Source organism: Cajanus cajan, chromosome 9 (genome assembly GCF_000230855.2).
Source record: "Cajanus cajan strain Asha chromosome 9, NIPB_CcT2T_4, whole genome shotgun sequence".
Taxonomy (NCBI): Eukaryota; Viridiplantae; Streptophyta; class Magnoliopsida; order Fabales; family Fabaceae; genus Cajanus; species Cajanus cajan.
The window spans coordinates 47720353-47738453 of record NC_138525.1 but is presented as its reverse complement, the minus strand read 5'-3'; the positions used below and the strand labels follow the sequence as shown (position 1 = coordinate 47738453).

General features: G+C 31.4%; 2 protein-coding genes across 4 annotated transcripts; one reads left to right on the top strand and one right to left on the bottom strand.

The window, feature by feature from the left end:
• Positions 1-10138: 10138 nt before the first annotated feature.
• On the top strand, positions 10139-11574 carry LOC109791821 (putative WRKY transcription factor 75). The gene is made up of 3 exons (XM_020351170.3): positions 10139-10395; positions 10765-10900; positions 11299-11574. The coding sequence occupies exons 1-3, from the start codon at positions 10167-10169 to the stop codon at positions 11420-11422; spliced, it is 489 nt and encodes a 162-aa protein (XP_020206759.1). The 5' UTR covers positions 10139-10166; the 3' UTR covers positions 11423-11574.
• Positions 11575-13215: 1641 nt separating this feature from the next.
• Positions 13216-17414, bottom strand: LOC109791819 (light-independent protochlorophyllide reductase subunit). 3 transcript variants are annotated; one of them, XM_020351168.3, is made up of 3 exons: positions 17199-17414; positions 14698-16961; positions 13216-14567 (listed from the first exon to the last, which is right to left on the bottom strand). In XM_020351168.3, the coding sequence occupies exons 2-3, from the start codon at positions 16890-16892 to the stop codon at positions 13496-13498; spliced, it is 3267 nt and encodes a 1088-aa protein (XP_020206757.1). In that variant the 5' UTR covers positions 16893-16961; positions 17199-17414; the 3' UTR covers positions 13216-13495. The 3 variants fall into 3 exon arrangements, with proteins under 3 accessions (XP_020206757.1, XP_029125822.1, XP_082919374.1); XM_029269989.2 differs by having other exon boundaries at positions 14698-16954; XM_083063248.1 differs by lacking the exon at positions 17199-17414 and having other exon boundaries at positions 14698-17192.
• Positions 17415-18101: the final 687 nt, after the last annotated feature.

The following is an 18101-nucleotide window of genomic DNA, read 5'->3' as shown; positions in this document are numbered from 1 at the left end:
AGTACGTGTCCACATTATCTTTTCCATGAAAGTAAGGGAGATCAACCCTTGATTCCCTCACTTTGTGTTCTTTAATGACTCTCCTAGGTGTTGGTTGATAGTAAGCATCCATATGCATACTACCATCATTATCTTGGCTTTGAGAATCATTGGAGCTCTTGGTTGAGCTCCTAGAAGAACCTTTTGGACTTTTATTTTTATTTAATCTTTTTAAAAGTTTTTCTTCCCTTTGCTTAATCTTTTGGATTTCTTGTTCCAAAGCCATGATTTGTACTTCTTTTTCAAGTTTCTCTTTTTGTTTTTGAAGCATCTCATCATTTTTCCAAAGTTTTAGTGCTTCAACCTCCTTGACAATTCTTTCAAAACTTTTAGGAGTATCAAAGTCACTACTACCTTGAGAATGATGACTCATGATTAAGCAAAAAGAATTTGTATGCTATGCAAAAAGTTATAAAATGTTTTTGGTATTTTCTAGGAATGAAAATAGCACTTGGAAGTCTAAGTGTACAAGTTGCACTATCAAGGGAGGTGAGCTACAAAGAGCCACTTAATAACCAAGCTTTTTCAAGTGGAAATCACTAAACTCCTTTGTGGTATTTCCAATTCCCCAAAACTTTTCACAAAAATTTTTATATGCTTTTTACAACTTTGTTTGTTTTTGACACTTAACTAAACGTGAGCAAATAAAACTACACAATTCTAGACGTTTATAGGCAACAAAGTAAAGCAATTAAGTACAATAAAACTTAAAGAAAAGCAAGTTAAGCAACTAGTCGGATATCCTAAGTGGAAGCTTGAAACATATGAAATTTCCAAGCCACTTCCACTAGTACTACACGTGAGAGTCTATCAAGGATGTAGATATACCTGACCAGCTTCTTAATACTCCCTCCAAGCTTTACAAATTGGTTTAAAAATACAAGAGAATTGACAAAAATTAAACTAGCCTAAAAAAAAACAATAAAGTGGCGGCTTTGGTGACCAATTAGTGGCGGTTTTGTGTTCAACTTTTCTAACACTTAACCAAGTGTTTAATCCGCCACTAATCCTTCAATATGCTGCTCCTGGACCTGCAAAAGAAACACAACAAAGAGGTTAAGGTGGCTGCCTCACAAGGTGAAGGAATTGGTCACTCAAGTGAAGGAGATTTAGGAGGATTTTGGTCACTAAATTAGGTCAAATTTGGTGATTATAGTGTCCAAAATTTTTCCTACTCTTTGTTGAGCAATGCTTGATCCTTGAGCAAGGATTTAAGGCCACTTCCAGCACAGGGAAATTATTGAAAGAAAACTAGACAAGCAACAAAGCACAATTTGGAAAGCTTATACCAAAATTAAGAGTAATATGTGTATATGACAAGACTCAAAGAGGTTCAACAAGTAAAACTGGAAAATTAAGACTCCAAAATGAAGCTAGCACTCAGTTAGAATGAATCCTAGATAGGTACTAGAGTAGATGAAGAAAACAAAAAAAATTTGAAAGCAATTGGACAAGTATAGCAAAATTAGTAGCCAAAACAATAACAAGGAACCAAATGAATTTTTACCAATGTACACCTCTCGGCTTTTGTGTTTTAAATTGTATTATATATATATTTTTTTAATTCTTTCTTTTTCCAGTATCAAATTAAGATTCCAGAGAGTGTTTTTGCCTTTTATTTCAAATTTTTCTAAGGTTCCAAGCTATAGAAACCGAGAATACAAATCAGCCAAAAATTAGGTCAAATTTCAAGTAAGAATGATAAACTAGTGCACTAGTTTTAGGTTTTGGTTTGGATTCTTTTTGAACTATTTTTCTTTTGAACTTTAGGTCTTTTCTTTTGTTTTAGGCTCTGTTTTATCTCTGTTTTTCAGCCTCTAATTTTTTTTTTTAAAAAAAAAATTGAATCCACAAGAAAGAGTGCACTAGAAGTAGAATTAAGCACTTGAAATTTTGAGTCAAAAATTTTTTATAAGATTTTCAATGGAAAGTGATTTGAAAACTTAAGAACACAAAGGAAACCTAACTCTAAGGAAACTTACTAGAACTAATAGCAAGTTATGAACACAATAAGGCAAAAGAAAAAGCACATATAGGAGGCAAGAACAATAGGTAAACCGAAAGCAATATATGGACACAAAACTCAAAATAAAACTAGGTTAAACATGCTATTCAAGGAATTTGCAACAAGTAAGGACTAAACACAAACTTCTAAGACAAAACAAAGATTTAAAAACAAAATCTAAATGCAATGCATGAGGTCCAATCACGGACACATACAAGGAATAGAGAGACTCAAAATAAACTCAAAATTAGCACAAAGCAAATAGTTCCTAACAAGTTGATTATGGAAGAAAAATCAAGACAATCAACAATGGATCTATGAACTCAATAACATCAAAATATAGATCCGAATTGAAACTCAATTAAGACAAACATAAGAACACAAAGAACACAAAAATATTCGGACCAAAACAAGATAAAGAACTTATCTCCTTGAAGACCTTGCTCTTGATACCAAAAATGATAGCAAAACTAGGAGAAGTGAAAGATGTTCTTCTCCATGGATTTGCTTAGGCCGGATCTTCTTCAATGGAGGATGAATTCTTCAACTCAAGAACACTTGCAAGCTATGAACTCACGGATGAACTCAACCTAGAACTAGGAGGGAAGCATCCAAGCTCAAGCATCAATGGAGAGCACACTTCAAAGAGGAGGATTCTAGGTGAATTCCTAAGGCTTTTGAAGATGAACTCAAGGAGACTTTGAGAGGAAACTCGGCACTATGGCTCACAAATTTCATTAAGGTTCAAAGTGAGTACAAAAGATGAGAGGAGGGAAACATATAGCATCCGAAATTGAGGAGCACACTTGGCGCCACATGATTGGTCACATGTTGGCGCCAAGATTTGAATTCAAATTCAAATTTGAATTCAAACCTTGTGTCACATGCTCATGACCGGTCATGTAGTGCTAAATGATAGATTAGGTTGAATTTAGAGTGAATTTAGGGTTGCATTTCGGTGTCACACTTGTGCAACCAAGGTGGTGCCAAAAGTGTGACCTAAATGCAACTTAAATTCATCCTAAATTTGACCTAATTTGTCCTAATTCAAATGAAGTATTAAACCTCCTTAAACCCTAAACTAATGACCAAAATACAATGGTCTAATGAATACAATCAATAGGAAATATTACAAGGAAAATAATGAGCCCAATATTGGGTACCAAAAGCCCAAAGGCCCATGAAGCCCAAAACTAGGCCCAACTAGCCTAAACCCTAATCTATGGTCAAAATACAAGACCAACATGAAAATAGATTCCTAAACTAAGAAAGTACAATTAAACATGGTGTATAATCAATTAAGCCCAAGTAAGAAGCACCCTAGGCCCACCAAGCCCATTGGGCCCACTAAGCTCTGAAGCAGTCAAATCTTCAAGTAACCTCCTGGCCATAGCTCTAGTGGTTGGGCCTTTAGCCCATGCTCTTCCATCAGAAAACCTAGTTTTCCTTCCCTTTGAAGTGTGCAATCCTTTGAGTTCATGAGCTTGGATACTTCCTTCTTTCATTTCCGCAGATAGTTCTTCATCTTCACGAGTTCTTCAAGTGTGTTTCTATCTCCATTGAAGAAGATCCGAGCCTAGGAGGAGTTTAGGAAGAGTTTGAGCTTCACTCCTACTACTCACCTCCATCATCTCATCTTCTCATTAAACGCACCACTCTTTACTATTTGCAAAGAAATATTACCATTAGGAACAATACTAATTATGAAAAACTAAAATGTCTCCTATGAATCAAATAAAGTATTTAATAGGAATAGTCCCAACAAATCTTTATTAAATGTTATACTCACTCTAAATAATTGATCAAAATGCCCCTATATTTACTCAAGTGATATATAATTAATTGTAGTCCTCTCCTTGTTCTTCAACTCAACAAAGTTCTTTAACAAGCACAATTTATTAGTCTTTGATTTATAAGTCTGTAGGGACTTGAGCTTATTTCATAGGGTTCTTGCATGTATCTTATTAGCAATAAAATTATAGACTATGTCATCCACAAATTACCTAATAAATTCACACTTATTGATGCTTAAAATTCCAATCTTCATCGGACTCAGAATCTCACTTATAAACAGCAAAGTTAGGAAGATACAAATTCTTCACAAGTAATGTATCCTTCATCTTGTCCTCATAGATGGTAATTTGTTATATTCAAAGAAATCATGTTCATGTGCCGCCATCATTCAATCAAGACAAATAACCCCATAATCAAAGAGCTATATTCTTCCAAAGAATTGAGGTTTTTTTTATATTTTATTTTTATTTTGTGTCAGAGAAGAAGGAGATTGGACGAGTGGACGACAAAAAATTTGGTATTTGGAGGAACCGTGCAATCTTTATCTTCTATCTTTCAATCATTATCCCCGGTTGGATGTTTTGTTTACAAAGTCCCAAGTCAAGCTAGCTAGGCTTTAAAAGTTATCAAAATCATAAATTATTTATTTTATTTCTAAAATTAATCATAAATAACTACTCATAAAAAAAAAATATATGTTTTTTCAATAGTGTAGCCATGCCTTTGTCCTTCTGGTACATAATAAAAAAGGATAATTCACGGTAATATTCTGCCATAAAGAAGGCAGGACAGTGCAGGTAGCGTCAATTCAAATGAAATATAATTTGTGGGTGGTAGATTGACTGGTTTTATAATCAAATTGTTCATGTCAATGTTTTAATAGTGTATGTTCAGTCAATCAAGTTGGGCTTGAAATAGTCAAAAATTTTGATTATTGAATTTTCCTCCGAAATTTTTTTAATCAAGTTTAACTGTTGATCCTCTCAAAAAAAAAAAAAAAACGTTTAACTGTTGAAGATATTATTTACGAGATGTTTGGTTTACAGTGGTGGAGGGAGAGAAGGAAGTAGGAGCAATAATTTATTAATGATAATTATTTAATGGTAATAATTTAATTGTTACCATATATAAAAATATTAATGGCTAATATATAATAGTCGCTAAAAATGTATTTATATTACACTAAAATTTATTATTAGCGACAATTATTTATTAGAAAAAGCTTAAGTCCCACATCGATTAGAAATAAGATAATTAAATAGTATATAAGTGAGTAATAACTATTATCTTATAAGTTCATTTTATAGGGCCGACTCCTAATTCACTATTGTAAATATCAAATCATCCATTATTATCAAATTTAATAGTGTTATAAAATAATTAGAGAACAACTTTCACCTTATAAATCTCACATTTCTTAAGAGACAAGATAATTAAAAAATATATAAATAAAAGACAATCCTCATCTTACAAATCCTACATCGAGTAGAGATAAAAAAAGTATATAAGTTATGAACTTAGAAAAGAGAATTATAGGAATAAATTATTTAAAGTAAAAGAGACAATTGAAAAAAATAACTTTTAATAGACTTTAAAATGGTTACTAAAATTGCCACTAAAAAAAAAGTTTTTCTAACAATTTAGTAGATCTTTACCAGCATTTTATATAAATGCCGGTAATAGTATTAGCGACACTGGATACACCAGCCTTTATTTAAATGCTGGTAAAAAAAATAATGGTCATTTATATAGCCACTAAATAATAAATTAATTGCCATAAAAAATTAATTTTGATGTAGTGAATAACTTATAAGGGAGAAAGGAAAAACAAAAAGCAGTGTCCATTAGATAAGGAATGTTGATAAAACTCTTTTTACACTTTTTTTTAAAAAACTTTTTATCTCAACAGGTCAAAATGTATTAAACATTATAAATTATATACATTTCTATTTTTTAATGAGTCTTTTTTTATTTAACTGTAAAATTGATAATTTTTTTTATAATTTTCAATCATTAATAAAAAATATTAACAAAAGAGTATTAAAAAATGTCGTTAACATTTATTCTATTAAAATTAAAATTAGAGAAAAAAAAAGTCATGAATAAATGATATAAAATAATTTTATATTATCATCTAATTATAAGTATAATAAATTTATTAATTTTTATAATAATTATTTTAAAAGTCAAGTCAATTAATAATATTTTTTGACTGGTTGATAATATAATTTTTTTACACATAATAATACATACCCATTAAACCAAAAATAAATAAATTGATACGATTCATAATTTTTTTATAAAAAAATTGGTATATATTGCTAGTTTTTATATAATAGACAATTATATAAAAATTGAGTAAGATTTTTATAAATAATAAAAGTTAAGATAATTACATATTTAATACGCAAAGTACCCCTTAATAAAAAAAAAATTCATTCAAAGGTGATATTTTTCTTAAGATAATTTGATTATTCATCACTTAATATATTACTTTTTTTGGAATAGAATAAATTAATTTTATCTTAATATCTTATAGATGAATAGAATTTTTTAATGAAAATATTAACTAATAAAATCTCTTTTTCCCTTTTTTTTCTTACCAGTTCTCATTCACTATAAATTTAAATAACTAAAAATTTATTTATGATTTTTCCCGCGTATTTTCATTTATCTACTTTCACATACATGTAAAAAAGAAAAAACTGAAATGCTAAATTCGTGGAAGTGGAGGTGGAGATTGTCTTGCTGAAAATAATTTTACGTCGGTCTTTGACGATGTCCAACGTAAATTTACGTCGGTTAACTCAACCAACGTAAATTTACGTCTCTCACATTAATGTCAGACTATTTTACAACATAAAAAACTTAAAATAATATACGTAAATTCTATATTTTACACTAGTTATACTCCAATAAAAATATCAAAATATAACTATAAACAATATAGTATTTTATATATTAAGAACTTAAATGTATTCTATTGGCATTCTATTTTAATTTTAATTTTATCTTTTTAGCAGTGAAAAGTCTCTTTGACATCTGTCTTTAACTAAGTAAAAGTTATTAGAAAAAAAAAAGGTGAACAAGACTAAAAATACACTTTTTTTCCTCTAATAAAAGACTAAAATCACATCATTTTTAATAAACTCAAGAACTAAAAACATATCAATTTTTTTTTATAGAAATCATAACCCATTTTCAGAATATTATAAAGGATAAAAATATATTTTAACTAAGAATTTATAATGATGAATGATGAAAATTATTTTACTATAATGTTAATTATTTACTATACTGAATAAATTAAATTACTGATTTTGTATATAACTGGATAAAGTTAATTTTTCTAAAAATAAGCAAAAGAAGTACTAGGAGGCTTCCCAGAAATAAGGGTGGAGACAAAGTGAGTTTTGACGAGACATGTGGCTAATAAGAGCAGACGTACTTTAAGTTGATCGCCGTTGCTTTCTTGAAGGTCTCAAGAAGAAAGAAATAAAAACACATATTTTGTAGTGTCTTGAAGTCGAATATGAGAATTTTTTTAATCATCTTTTGGTTTATATAATTTGAAAAAGTTTCTTTTAATATTTTTATTTAAATATAGTTAGTCAATTTGTAAAACATAAATCATTTATTAATTATTATTAAGAGTCCGTTTAAATATAAAATAGAAACATCTTTTAAAGTCTACTAAAAATAAAAGTTTTTTTGGTAATTTTTTTAAATTGTATCTAAACATACTCTAAATTACATATAAAAAAAATCTCACCTAGTACAATGTTTTGTAATAAAAGTAAAACGATAAATTTGCTTGATATTTTATGTATAACACATTGTTCTTGTCAATGAATCTCAAGAGTAAGACTGAAACATATTTTTAAAATTGCAAAAATTAATTTTAAACTTGAAGAATTAAAAAAAAAATAACTTTAAATTTAAGGGAGTATAAATATATTTAACCAATAAATAAATCAATTGAAGAAAGAACATTTTTTTTAATATTTTTTATAGGACAATTTTTAAAAAAAAATTTAATTAAACAAAATATGTATTTTTCTCGTTATTTTTCCCCCTCATCTATTGTCATGTAATTAATCATGATAATTGACATGTTGCATGTGTGAGGCAATTGATGATGAATAGTTTGATGATAAGATGATGTCAAATTGTATTTGCTATATTTATTTTGAATAAAGAGAAGAACACGACTAGTTTCCCCGAAAAGGAAAGGCCGTGGAAGATACCTATGAATTTCCTAGCAAGTGTTTTTAAGATTCCTATTACCAGAAGTTATGCACACCTCTAGTTGCACTAAAGCTAACTGGGGTCAACCAAAATTGATTATACTAACTTGGGATGACACATGAATGTGAAAGCACTTACTAGAAAATAAATTTCCTATGGCATATGCTTTCACAACAAAATAGATCGTCTTTCTGCAAATAAAATAAATTCTTTCTAAATTCATTGAAGCTAAATGAAATCTAATGTATCGAAATTATATTCTCTATCATATGCTGAATTAAGAGTTTCTTATCGAATTAATGTAAAAGAAAAACAAAAAGGCATACTTATTACACTTGATATCTTAAACTAGGTTGGCCATTTTTGGAGAAATAAAAAGTGATCAAATGAATTGAAATAAAGTGAAATTATATTAATTTGTGTCGATTAAGATGAGTAGAATATGATGGAATGCATTTCATTCTATTTCATTTATTATTACTTTTTTTTTTGTCTCTGAGTTGAATTTTAGGTATGAAGTAGAAATTTTCTATTTTTTTTTTTTTTAAGTTCCATCATAATGCAACATAACAATGAAATGATAATTTTATTTCATTTTGCTCTATTAGTTCCATCCATTACACTTCATTTCATTTTATCTCATTTCAATGCATTCTACACATTATTATACCATACATAACCTCAGTAAATACTTGAAACAGCTAACAATTAAACCATGAAAAAAGTATTAGTTAAAGTTTAATGGGCATCTAAATCAATGAAACCATTTTAGACTAATCGCTAAACGGAATAGCACGAGAGATGGTGAGGAAAAAAAAATTGACATGTACAGTGCTTTGCATTTATTTAATAACTTTTGATACTGTTATTATTGAGAGAAATAGAAGACTTCCACTATATATATATTTTCTTTATTTTTCACCTTTTTGAAGCTGGCACTTAATCCTTAATCCTTCAACGTTTGAAATATGGCACACTAAAGACAGTCTAGAAGCTAGAGTGTCCACCACTTGTTTGGGGTGAAAAATTGTAAGGCAGATGAAGTCACTTTTCTAGTAGCTTGGATGAAAGTAATGACACACCAATCACAAACTTATTTAATTTTTTTTACAACTTTTTACGTCGGCCTTGGCATATCCGACATAAATTTACATCGGTTTTCGAGTCCGATGTAAATTTACGTCTCTCGCTTTCACGTCGGAGATTTTTCTAACGTAAAAATTCTAAAATAACCAACATAAAATGTATATTTTGTACTAGTGACACCAATCACAAACTTATTTTAACTTCATCAGTAATGTCAAGATTTCTAGATCTCTATATAATTGCAATTAAATACTTTGAGTCTGTGTAACTACAAGTTGAAATTGTTTTTAAGAATTTTTCAACTGAAAATAAAGTATACTTTTTAATTAAAAAATTAAAAAAATATTTTTAAATTTGTATTCAATCAAATTCATAAATTAATTCCTTTTGAAATATAAATATTACTAAAGTAGATTTTGACTTGTCCAACAAAATCTTAAGTAATTGAATTATCTATTAATTGTGTTGAATGCATATAGTTTTATATATATAAAAAGTTCTATGACCATAATAATTCAAATAAATTAAGTAAGTTCGTCCTCCACAAGATAATTAAATGCAGATTGGTCTGTACCAAAAGATGAAAGCAATGGACTTATTATGGTTCGAAGAAACTTGCAATATGCCACAAAAACACAGCATCTCTTTTGACTTGCACTTCCGTTGTGAAGGGGTTAATTGGTCCAACAACAAGACTTGTTGCCAATCAACATTAGCATCTCTTGAAAGTCTTCCCCAAGTCATCCCGGGGTGTGCCCCACTCATTTTTTGTCCTCTATTCACACATCACTGTTCTTAAATATTCTTAGTCAGTGACATTGGTACGTGGCATTAATTACCACATCTCCATTACCTTTGAAACTTCCTAAAACTGTAGCTCCTAGGAAGGTTCCATGAAGCCACCTTAGTAAAAGGATTATGACTGTGGCGTGCGCGCGTTTATATATTTCTTGCGCCGTGATCCTTTCTTTTCATATCATTCAGTTGTATCAGAATGACAGACAAAAATCCAAAACCACCACCAGATACACCTGACAGTGATGATTTCACCAACCAGTGGCCTTTTGAGCTCTCTGATGAGTACTTGAATTTCGATGATCATCAATGGATGCGTGATGATCTTCATGAGTCATTTGCTTCTGTGAATGTCTCAAACCAGTCTCATCAAGCCAGTAATGTAGGTGACTTTGGAGGTAGCAGCCAGTTTGAGGGGTCTTCTATAAGTAAGTGTGTTTAGTGGCTTGAGATGTTTATACAACCATTTTCAATAAATAATGTATTTGAATATACTTCAATAAAAGTATTTCTAAAGAAAAATGACAATTTGTTTTTTATAAGATAAAACTAATTTACCCATATAAGTTAAAATTAAAATTTTAAAAAAGTTATAATAAGAGACAAATTTTACATATGGAGAAATTTATTTCTTTTTTTTATATATATTTTTTTCTCTTAAGAATACTTCAGAGATGTTTATAAAAAAACTGTAATTCAATTGTTATAGTAATTGATGTCAACTAATAATGAATATTATATCTATGGCCTCTACATATTTTCTTTTGCTTATAATTATTGGTTGTGTGTAATATTAGGCGGTGGACGTGAGAGGAGGGAAGATGTTAGAGAGAGAGTGGCATTCAAAACAAGGTCAGAGGTTGAAGTACTAGACGATGGATACAGATGGAGGAAGTACGGAAAGAAAATGGTGAAGAACAGCCCAAATCCAAGGTATGTGCCTATGATACATATTATATAATAGCATATGGTGGTCTCGAAGATTTTTCAACAAGAGTTCAAATTAATAAACGATTAATTATCAAGCAGCAAATTAAACGTAAACAATCCAAACTATTAAGGTTTGTCCACTGATAGAAGTAGAGATAATATATATATATCTTCTTGTTGTTATTGTTATTTTTATAGATAAAAAAGAAACGTAAACAAATGATGAAATAGATTAACAAAACCAAATTATATGATGAGAAAAAGGTAAGGAAACGCAAGCACATACTTGCATGTTAGAACTACCTAACCAATGAAGGAATGCATGTTATATATATACAGAAGTTTTTGTTATTTTCTCCTCTTTTTATGAAGAAAATAACCCCCACATTATTTGATTACAGGAATTACTATAGGTGTTCAGCTGATGGATGCCCTGTGAAGAAGAGAGTGGAGAGGGATAAGGATGATCCAAGGTACGTAATAACAACCTACGAAGGCAACCACACTCATCCAAGTTCTTGCTAGGTCCAATATATGAAGAGGTTTTGGCAGTGTCAAGGATTTAAATTGCAGTCACACTCCTTAATGTTGATATTTCAGTTCGGATAAACCTAGTTGATGCGATCTCTTTTAATTTACCCGTTAATTGGGAATAACGAATGCATTATATTTAAGTATATACCTGCTTCATGATACCATATCACACACGTGTATATCATGCATGATGGTATGTCAAAGAAGAACCAGACAACATGATCTCCGATGATCAAGTTCTTCCTGTGACCACTGGATACCAAGTGAGTGCAAAAAAAAACCAATGACTAAACAGTGGCAATGAACGTTAAACGACTAACAATATGAGTGTGAGTCTGTAGCTGTAGAAAGACCCCACTGTTGTCGTTTATCCAAGTCCATATAAAAATGTTTTCATTCTATTAGCAGCAGAAATTCACGTTACACTGCCGAAAAGGTGAGGCAAAAATAGAAGTTTTCTACTCTTCATGAATATGTAAATAAAAATAAATAAAATGTATGCTTCATCCAAAGTATAGTATTGCCCTTCTAATGAAAAAAAGAGATTTATTCTCTCTATCGATTGCCTTATAAAAGCTTAAAGTCAACTAATATTGGATTCTTGTACAACGTACTGGAAGTTCTAAGAAGAATGAGACAAAATGAAAAGGAAAGGGCACCAAAGATGAAATGAAAAGCTATTTTTCTTATTACCCCAAATTAGATCAGAGGAACGAAATTTAAATATTTGAACGCAGAAGTTGCTCTCCCCCATCGCTTCATAAAATTTTGAACTCCCTAATAAAAGAAATCACTCATCATTTTTAATAATTTTTTCTTCCTTCTTCTCAAACGAATTCTTATTGTTAAAACTTCACACTGTAATTAAGAAGCACCAGAAATTAAGAAATTATCAAGCCATTAAAGAAATTAAAGAGGTGGGAGGCTGTGCTTATTTAAGGTGATAACCAATTATTTTACACATTTATACGAATTTTAAGAATGACTCCCACAATACAGTTTAGAAGAGATTGTGCTCAAAATCGAGCATTATTCCTTTGTGTTTGTTCGAGGGCTAAGTAAACCCCGCTAAACAACATTGAAGTGACGAAATTAATGCCCTCTTTCCTTCTTGATCAGCTCATATAATAGTGAAATATTATATTTGTACATCTATGTTTACAACTAAGAAAAACACGAGAGGAAAGAATGTGAGATAAAATGAAAAATATAAGTGTCGTGGAAAGTATATATTTAGAAATAATATTGTAAGTGAATAAAAAAAAAAAAATTGTCCAACCAGGTAACTCTAATGGGATGAGACACCATATAGCAGGTTGGAGAGTCAAACTTGTTTCCACTCACGAAGGGTCAAGAAAGTAGATTTTTCAATTCAAACTTCAAAGAAAGACTGCTAAGCAATATTTTAACAAAACAATAAACAATATTAACAAAACGATTATGCTACCATCGACTTAACTTCTGGAATACCTTGTCTCCTACATGCCCACCTGTAACTCTAATAGTGATTTTGTAGTCACCTTAATACCTGCTCATTGTCTTGTTAATATATTTAGTCTCTCAAAATATTCTAAAACGTTGATTTTAGTCCCTATATTTTATCAAAGTTGATGTGATTTTAGTCCATTGTTGGGGACTGTAAATGTGTGTTTTAAAGTAAATGTAGAGAGTAAAAACGTATTGAAGTTTTATTTGGACTAAAACTAACATTTCAAAATATTTTGAAAGATCAAAAACATATTTCACCAATTTTGTTTTTACAAGGAAACAAGTTGGCCACACAATTGAAAAGTGAAGGCAAAATAATTTAAACGTTATCAGTTACACTATTTATTCCAAGAGTTAGCAGCTGCATATCAAAGCAAACAAAACAGCCAGATTGTGTAGTCTTTAAATCTGATACACATAAGGAAAGGTGATTGAAAGAAATAAGGGTCCTTTCTGACATTTATTCAAAAAATATGGGCAAGCTGACTTGTATAACTATATACTATAATAACTATCTACATGGAGAAATTTCAAAATTTGGCTAAAATTGCGTGTAAAAAAAAATGATCTGAAAGTTTAACTTGGGAAGATGATATCAGGGTTCCGAATGTGTACATTTTCAGCTGGCTGCTCTTTACTATGAGTCCCCATGACACTACAAATATAAGAAATACTCCACAGGATATCCTCATTCAGCAACTTATTGGTAAACAATGGGGATGATAATACAATTGCCTTTGATGTTGAAGATGAATGTTTGACAGTACTAGTCATGCCACTGGCAACCAACCAACGGATCCCAGACTGTTGCTGTGCTGCAGTACCCCAATGTTGCCTTCTTCCAGCTTTGGTAAGGACACTTGAAAGATGAATCTCTTTGAGTTTAAATCTATATTGAAGAGCTTCGTTATCGGTACTCATATCTTCCACACTCTTGCTACTTGTCTCATTTAGCAGGGCCTCATTCTCCATTCCACTTTCCTTTTTATTAAGAAAATTGCTGCTGTCTTGCGGCATCATTATATGCAAGCAAACTCTTTCCACCTGAGTCAAAACCAGCATTGGAACACCAACTGGCTCATAATTTCGTAGAGGATCTCTAAGCTGGATCATAAAAGCCACCGTTAGGTGGTCTCCCAAGAGTCCGTGCTTTCTGCTGTATGTTTTTACCTGCTCCATGGCATTTTTCAACCCTCCATCATCAAACTCTCTGATTTTAGAATGGTGTGCTTTAAGGATCTTCAAAACTTGTTCTGAATTCTGATCTCCTTCAATAATGCCAGAATCCAATCTCAACCACTGATCTAATGTTATTGACAGCCCCATTAATCCATCATCATCATTGCCAATTTCTCCACCATCTTCTAGGTGCAATTTAGCAACTCTTTCTGATGTGGGAAACCCCCTCCAGTTGGCTCTTCTGCTTCCTACTGCAGGGGTCTTTGCATGTTGGGGACGGATATATGATGGTGCCTCCTCATACAAGATGCCAGACTGTATTCTCAATCCTTCTATTAAAAGGGCTTCGATCTTATCAACTGTCATAGTAGCTATAGTTTCAAGAGACACACTATCCAAGCTCATCCCTTCATCTGTTAAATAATCACATGGAAATTCTTCATACAAATCATGATGCCTGGACCCCTGCCTGAAACAGAATTAAAACAAGAAATCAGAGAAAAAATCAAATACTTTAAATGAAAAAGAAAATGAACATGATATGATGTAAGTGAAAACAGAGTTTTTTCACAAATAATGCCACAAAAACAGTTGCTAACCTTCCAGGAGCCCCTTTGTCAGCTGTGGCTTCCAACACAATACGTTCAATGGATTTTCCAGTGATATCTTGCAAAGGCATTAATTTATAGACATGTTCACACAGCTCTTCAACTCCATCAGATGCCACATGCAGCAGTATCTCCAATATATCATTACCCATTTTTGCAGGTAGAACAACTGGATTAGAAGCCTGAGTGATGAGGTTCCCACAATTCTTAGCATTCCTGAACAGGGATGGACTCATGGACCTCAAAAAGCCTCCACCCACAATTTGAACAAATGAACCAAGCCCCTGTCCAATTGAGGGTAATATGGATGATTCTTCATTGGGTAGCTCAATTGGACTTCCAAATCCACCAGAATAAGTTTCCAGAGAATTTTCGAAGTCCCTCTCATTTAAACCCCACAGTCGCATCAATGAGTCAGTCTCCATGTCTTCAAGAATTTTGGCCTTTCTTCTCTGCATTAATGACTGATTCTCCCTCGCATGCTCCTCTTCAGCAGCTTGGATAAATAAAGACAAATCAGAATTGACAGTAAAATCCCAACAGCTATGTCCAAGTGTACCTGTCCTTAATTCCTCTTCATTTGCATCAAATTCAAAGGTGAGGTTACCCTCTTTTTCAAACTGTCTTAAAAGCTTCTCTCTGGGAGACTGGGGGTCACCATCACAACTTGAGCGAAATGAACCGCTCTCCATGGCCAGCATGTTTAAGAAATCATTTGCTATAGATTCAGTGATAAAATCCAAGCTACTTGATTTTTTTTCCGTTCTATGCGCTTTATAATTTGATTTAACATTAAGGCACTTTTCTTGGTCAAGAAACTTAGATGTCTCAGGAAGTATATCTGCAGCCTTGATGCAAGTTATACTGACGCATGAACTACTGCATTTGAGTTTGCTGTCATCTGCGGTAGTCCCATCTACACAACTAGTACATATGTTATCCATTGAATCACATCCTGAATTCTTGTCAACAAATACATCATCATCTTTTATAATATCATCCACATTAATGATTTCAACTGTTGAAAAATCAACTGTTTCATTTCCTGTCTGATCAAGTTTTAAGGAATCCCCTCCCAATGTTTCTACTTGTGGGATAAAGGAAAATTCAGTGTCATCAGGTTCATGTTGATTTGATTCTTGAGGTGACTCTGATTCCACAACATGGGATTTAAGTGGTCCCAACTGTTCCAAGTCTTCCTGTGCTAAATTATTGAAGTTCCCCTCATCAAGTTTTTGATATAGGAAACTGATTGATTTGGAAAGACTTGGGCCAGAACTCATCAATGCTTCATGGGATAAATTCACATCATCAGAATGAAAAGGGTTAGGACTAAAATCCATAACACTGCTTGTACTGCTTGGCCTGCCTGGCTTCAAATTAACAAGGTTGAGAACATTTAAATTATTGCCACCAAATTCCATTAACTCACCCTTCATTACTTGATAGCTGAAACTAACATTTAGGCTAGCTCCTACAGCTTTTCCTGCCAACCTAAAACTTGTGGTCCATTTCCCTGAACTTCTATTACCCCCTAACTCTGCTAAAGTCAGAGGTAAAAGCCTTGTGAGATCAACCTGATGGTTCCCTATCTCATGTTCAGGTGCCCCTACGATAGAGGCATAAATCAAGAATATCTTGGACTCATACTTGACAGAGTGACCAGACACAGCGCGGCTAACATAAACAGAACATCCGTGACTCAAAGTTTCATTGAACTCGGCAACACCCTGGAAAACCCTTGATGGGTGTGTTTGCAAAATGTTGCTTTTCCTTTTCCAATGCACACTCAACCTAACACCATCAAAATTCAAAGGCAGACCCTCAATTGAGTGGACATGAAGATTAAAGCAACATTTAAACTTTTGATCACCAATATGGGTCAAAGCTTTCAATGGCTTCTTCCAATTCCATACAGAAGACAATTTCTTGTCCTTAGGCAACAGATCTTCGTTTCGAAATCCTGTGGTGAAGGCAACTTGAGGCTCTGACAAACGGGCTTTACCAGCAGACTTGGATCGATTATGGACCGAGGAATAGGAAGGCCTAGAAGGGGTATTGTTCAAGTAAAGGGCTTTGCTTATTTCTTGAATGTCTTGCAGTAGTAGCTGACCACTATTCCAATGAATTTCTCCTTCTTCAACATTAGCACCTTGGCTTCCACACTCAAACATGGATTTCATCATGATGTTGGCATTAAAGTTGAACAATAGTACAATCAAGCAATTCTGAAGACTTCAGCATACCCCTAATCTCTAACAAACCAGATAAATTAAAATCATAAACTCATTAGTCCAAAATCCAAAAAGGGAAAGAAAACATTATCAGAACATTAGTGGAAGAAATAAATAAAAAATAAAAAAATCATCGTATTCATCACCACCATCATCATCTAACTCCTACAACAGCTCAGCTCCTATATTAATAGATCAAAATACAGAAAGCAAGAATTTTGAGAAACCCCAATTGTTATTTTCCGCAAAACAACTTACAAAATTCACGTGATTGAAAGATGAGCGTCGAAGCAAGAAAGAAAGCAAAGGAAATGACTGACAAGTAACGGGGTTGGGTTTGGTCGGATGATGCGGGGCTATGTCTGTAAGTCGAGAAAATCGAGGAGAAAATATAGTTAATGAAGCGATAATTGTGATTTGACTTGTCGTTAGTTTAGTTTCGCTTGGTCTCATACCGGCTCCGACGGTGGGGTTGGTGGTGATCATTCTTATAATCATTTATTAGGAAAAAAAAAAGAGTTGAGATGAAAGAATTTTAATACATTTTTTATATAAACTTATAAAAGACTTAAAAAAAAGTTAATTTAATTATAAAATAAATAATTTAAATTATACAAGATAAAATTATAGAGATTAAAATTATAAGATTTTAATAATATTATAAAATATTAAAAAAAGAAAAAAAATTAATAAATAGTAAAAATAAAAAATTATTAAAATTATAATATAGAAATTCAAAATTTAAGATAAAAAAATAAAAAATATACTTAAAAAATTATTAAAATTAAAATGTAGAAATTCAAAAATTTTAAATGAAAAGATAAAAATATATTTAAAAAGTTATTAAAATTAAACTATTTAAATATATAATAATATTATTATAAATAAATTAGAATATATAAAATAAAAATAAAATGATTAAATAATTTAAAAATTGAAAGAATAAAATATCATAAATATTATTTAAATAAATTATTAAAAATATAAAATATAAAAGACTGTATCAGTACCCTCTCAAATAAGATGAGTACCATAAAATTTCTATAAAAAAAAAAAGCTAAATTATTCTTCAACCATTTAAACATGGTATTCTTTTTATTCATTAAAACTACTAACAACTATAAACTTTGTGCATAGTTTTCTAATTTTTTGGTCTCCAAC

Coding starts and splice junctions, on each gene's coding strand:
- LOC109791821 (XM_020351170.3), top strand. CDS start 10,167: ATGACAGACAAAAATCCAAAACCACCACCAGATACACCTGACAGTGAT. Junction 10,396..10,764: donor GTTTGAGGGGTCTTCTATAA/GTAAGTGTGTTT, acceptor GTGTAATATTAG/GCGGTGGACGTGAGAGGAGG. Junction 10,901..11,298: donor AAGAACAGCCCAAATCCAAG/GTATGTGCCTAT, acceptor ATTTGATTACAG/GAATTACTATAGGTGTTCAG.
- LOC109791819 (XM_020351168.3), bottom strand. CDS start 16,892: ATGATGAAATCCATGTTTGAGTGTGGAAGCCAAGGTGCTAATGTTGAA. Junction 14,568..14,697: donor GACAAAGGGGCTCCTGGAAG/GTTAGCAACTGT, acceptor ATTCTGTTTCAG/GCAGGGGTCCAGGCATCATG.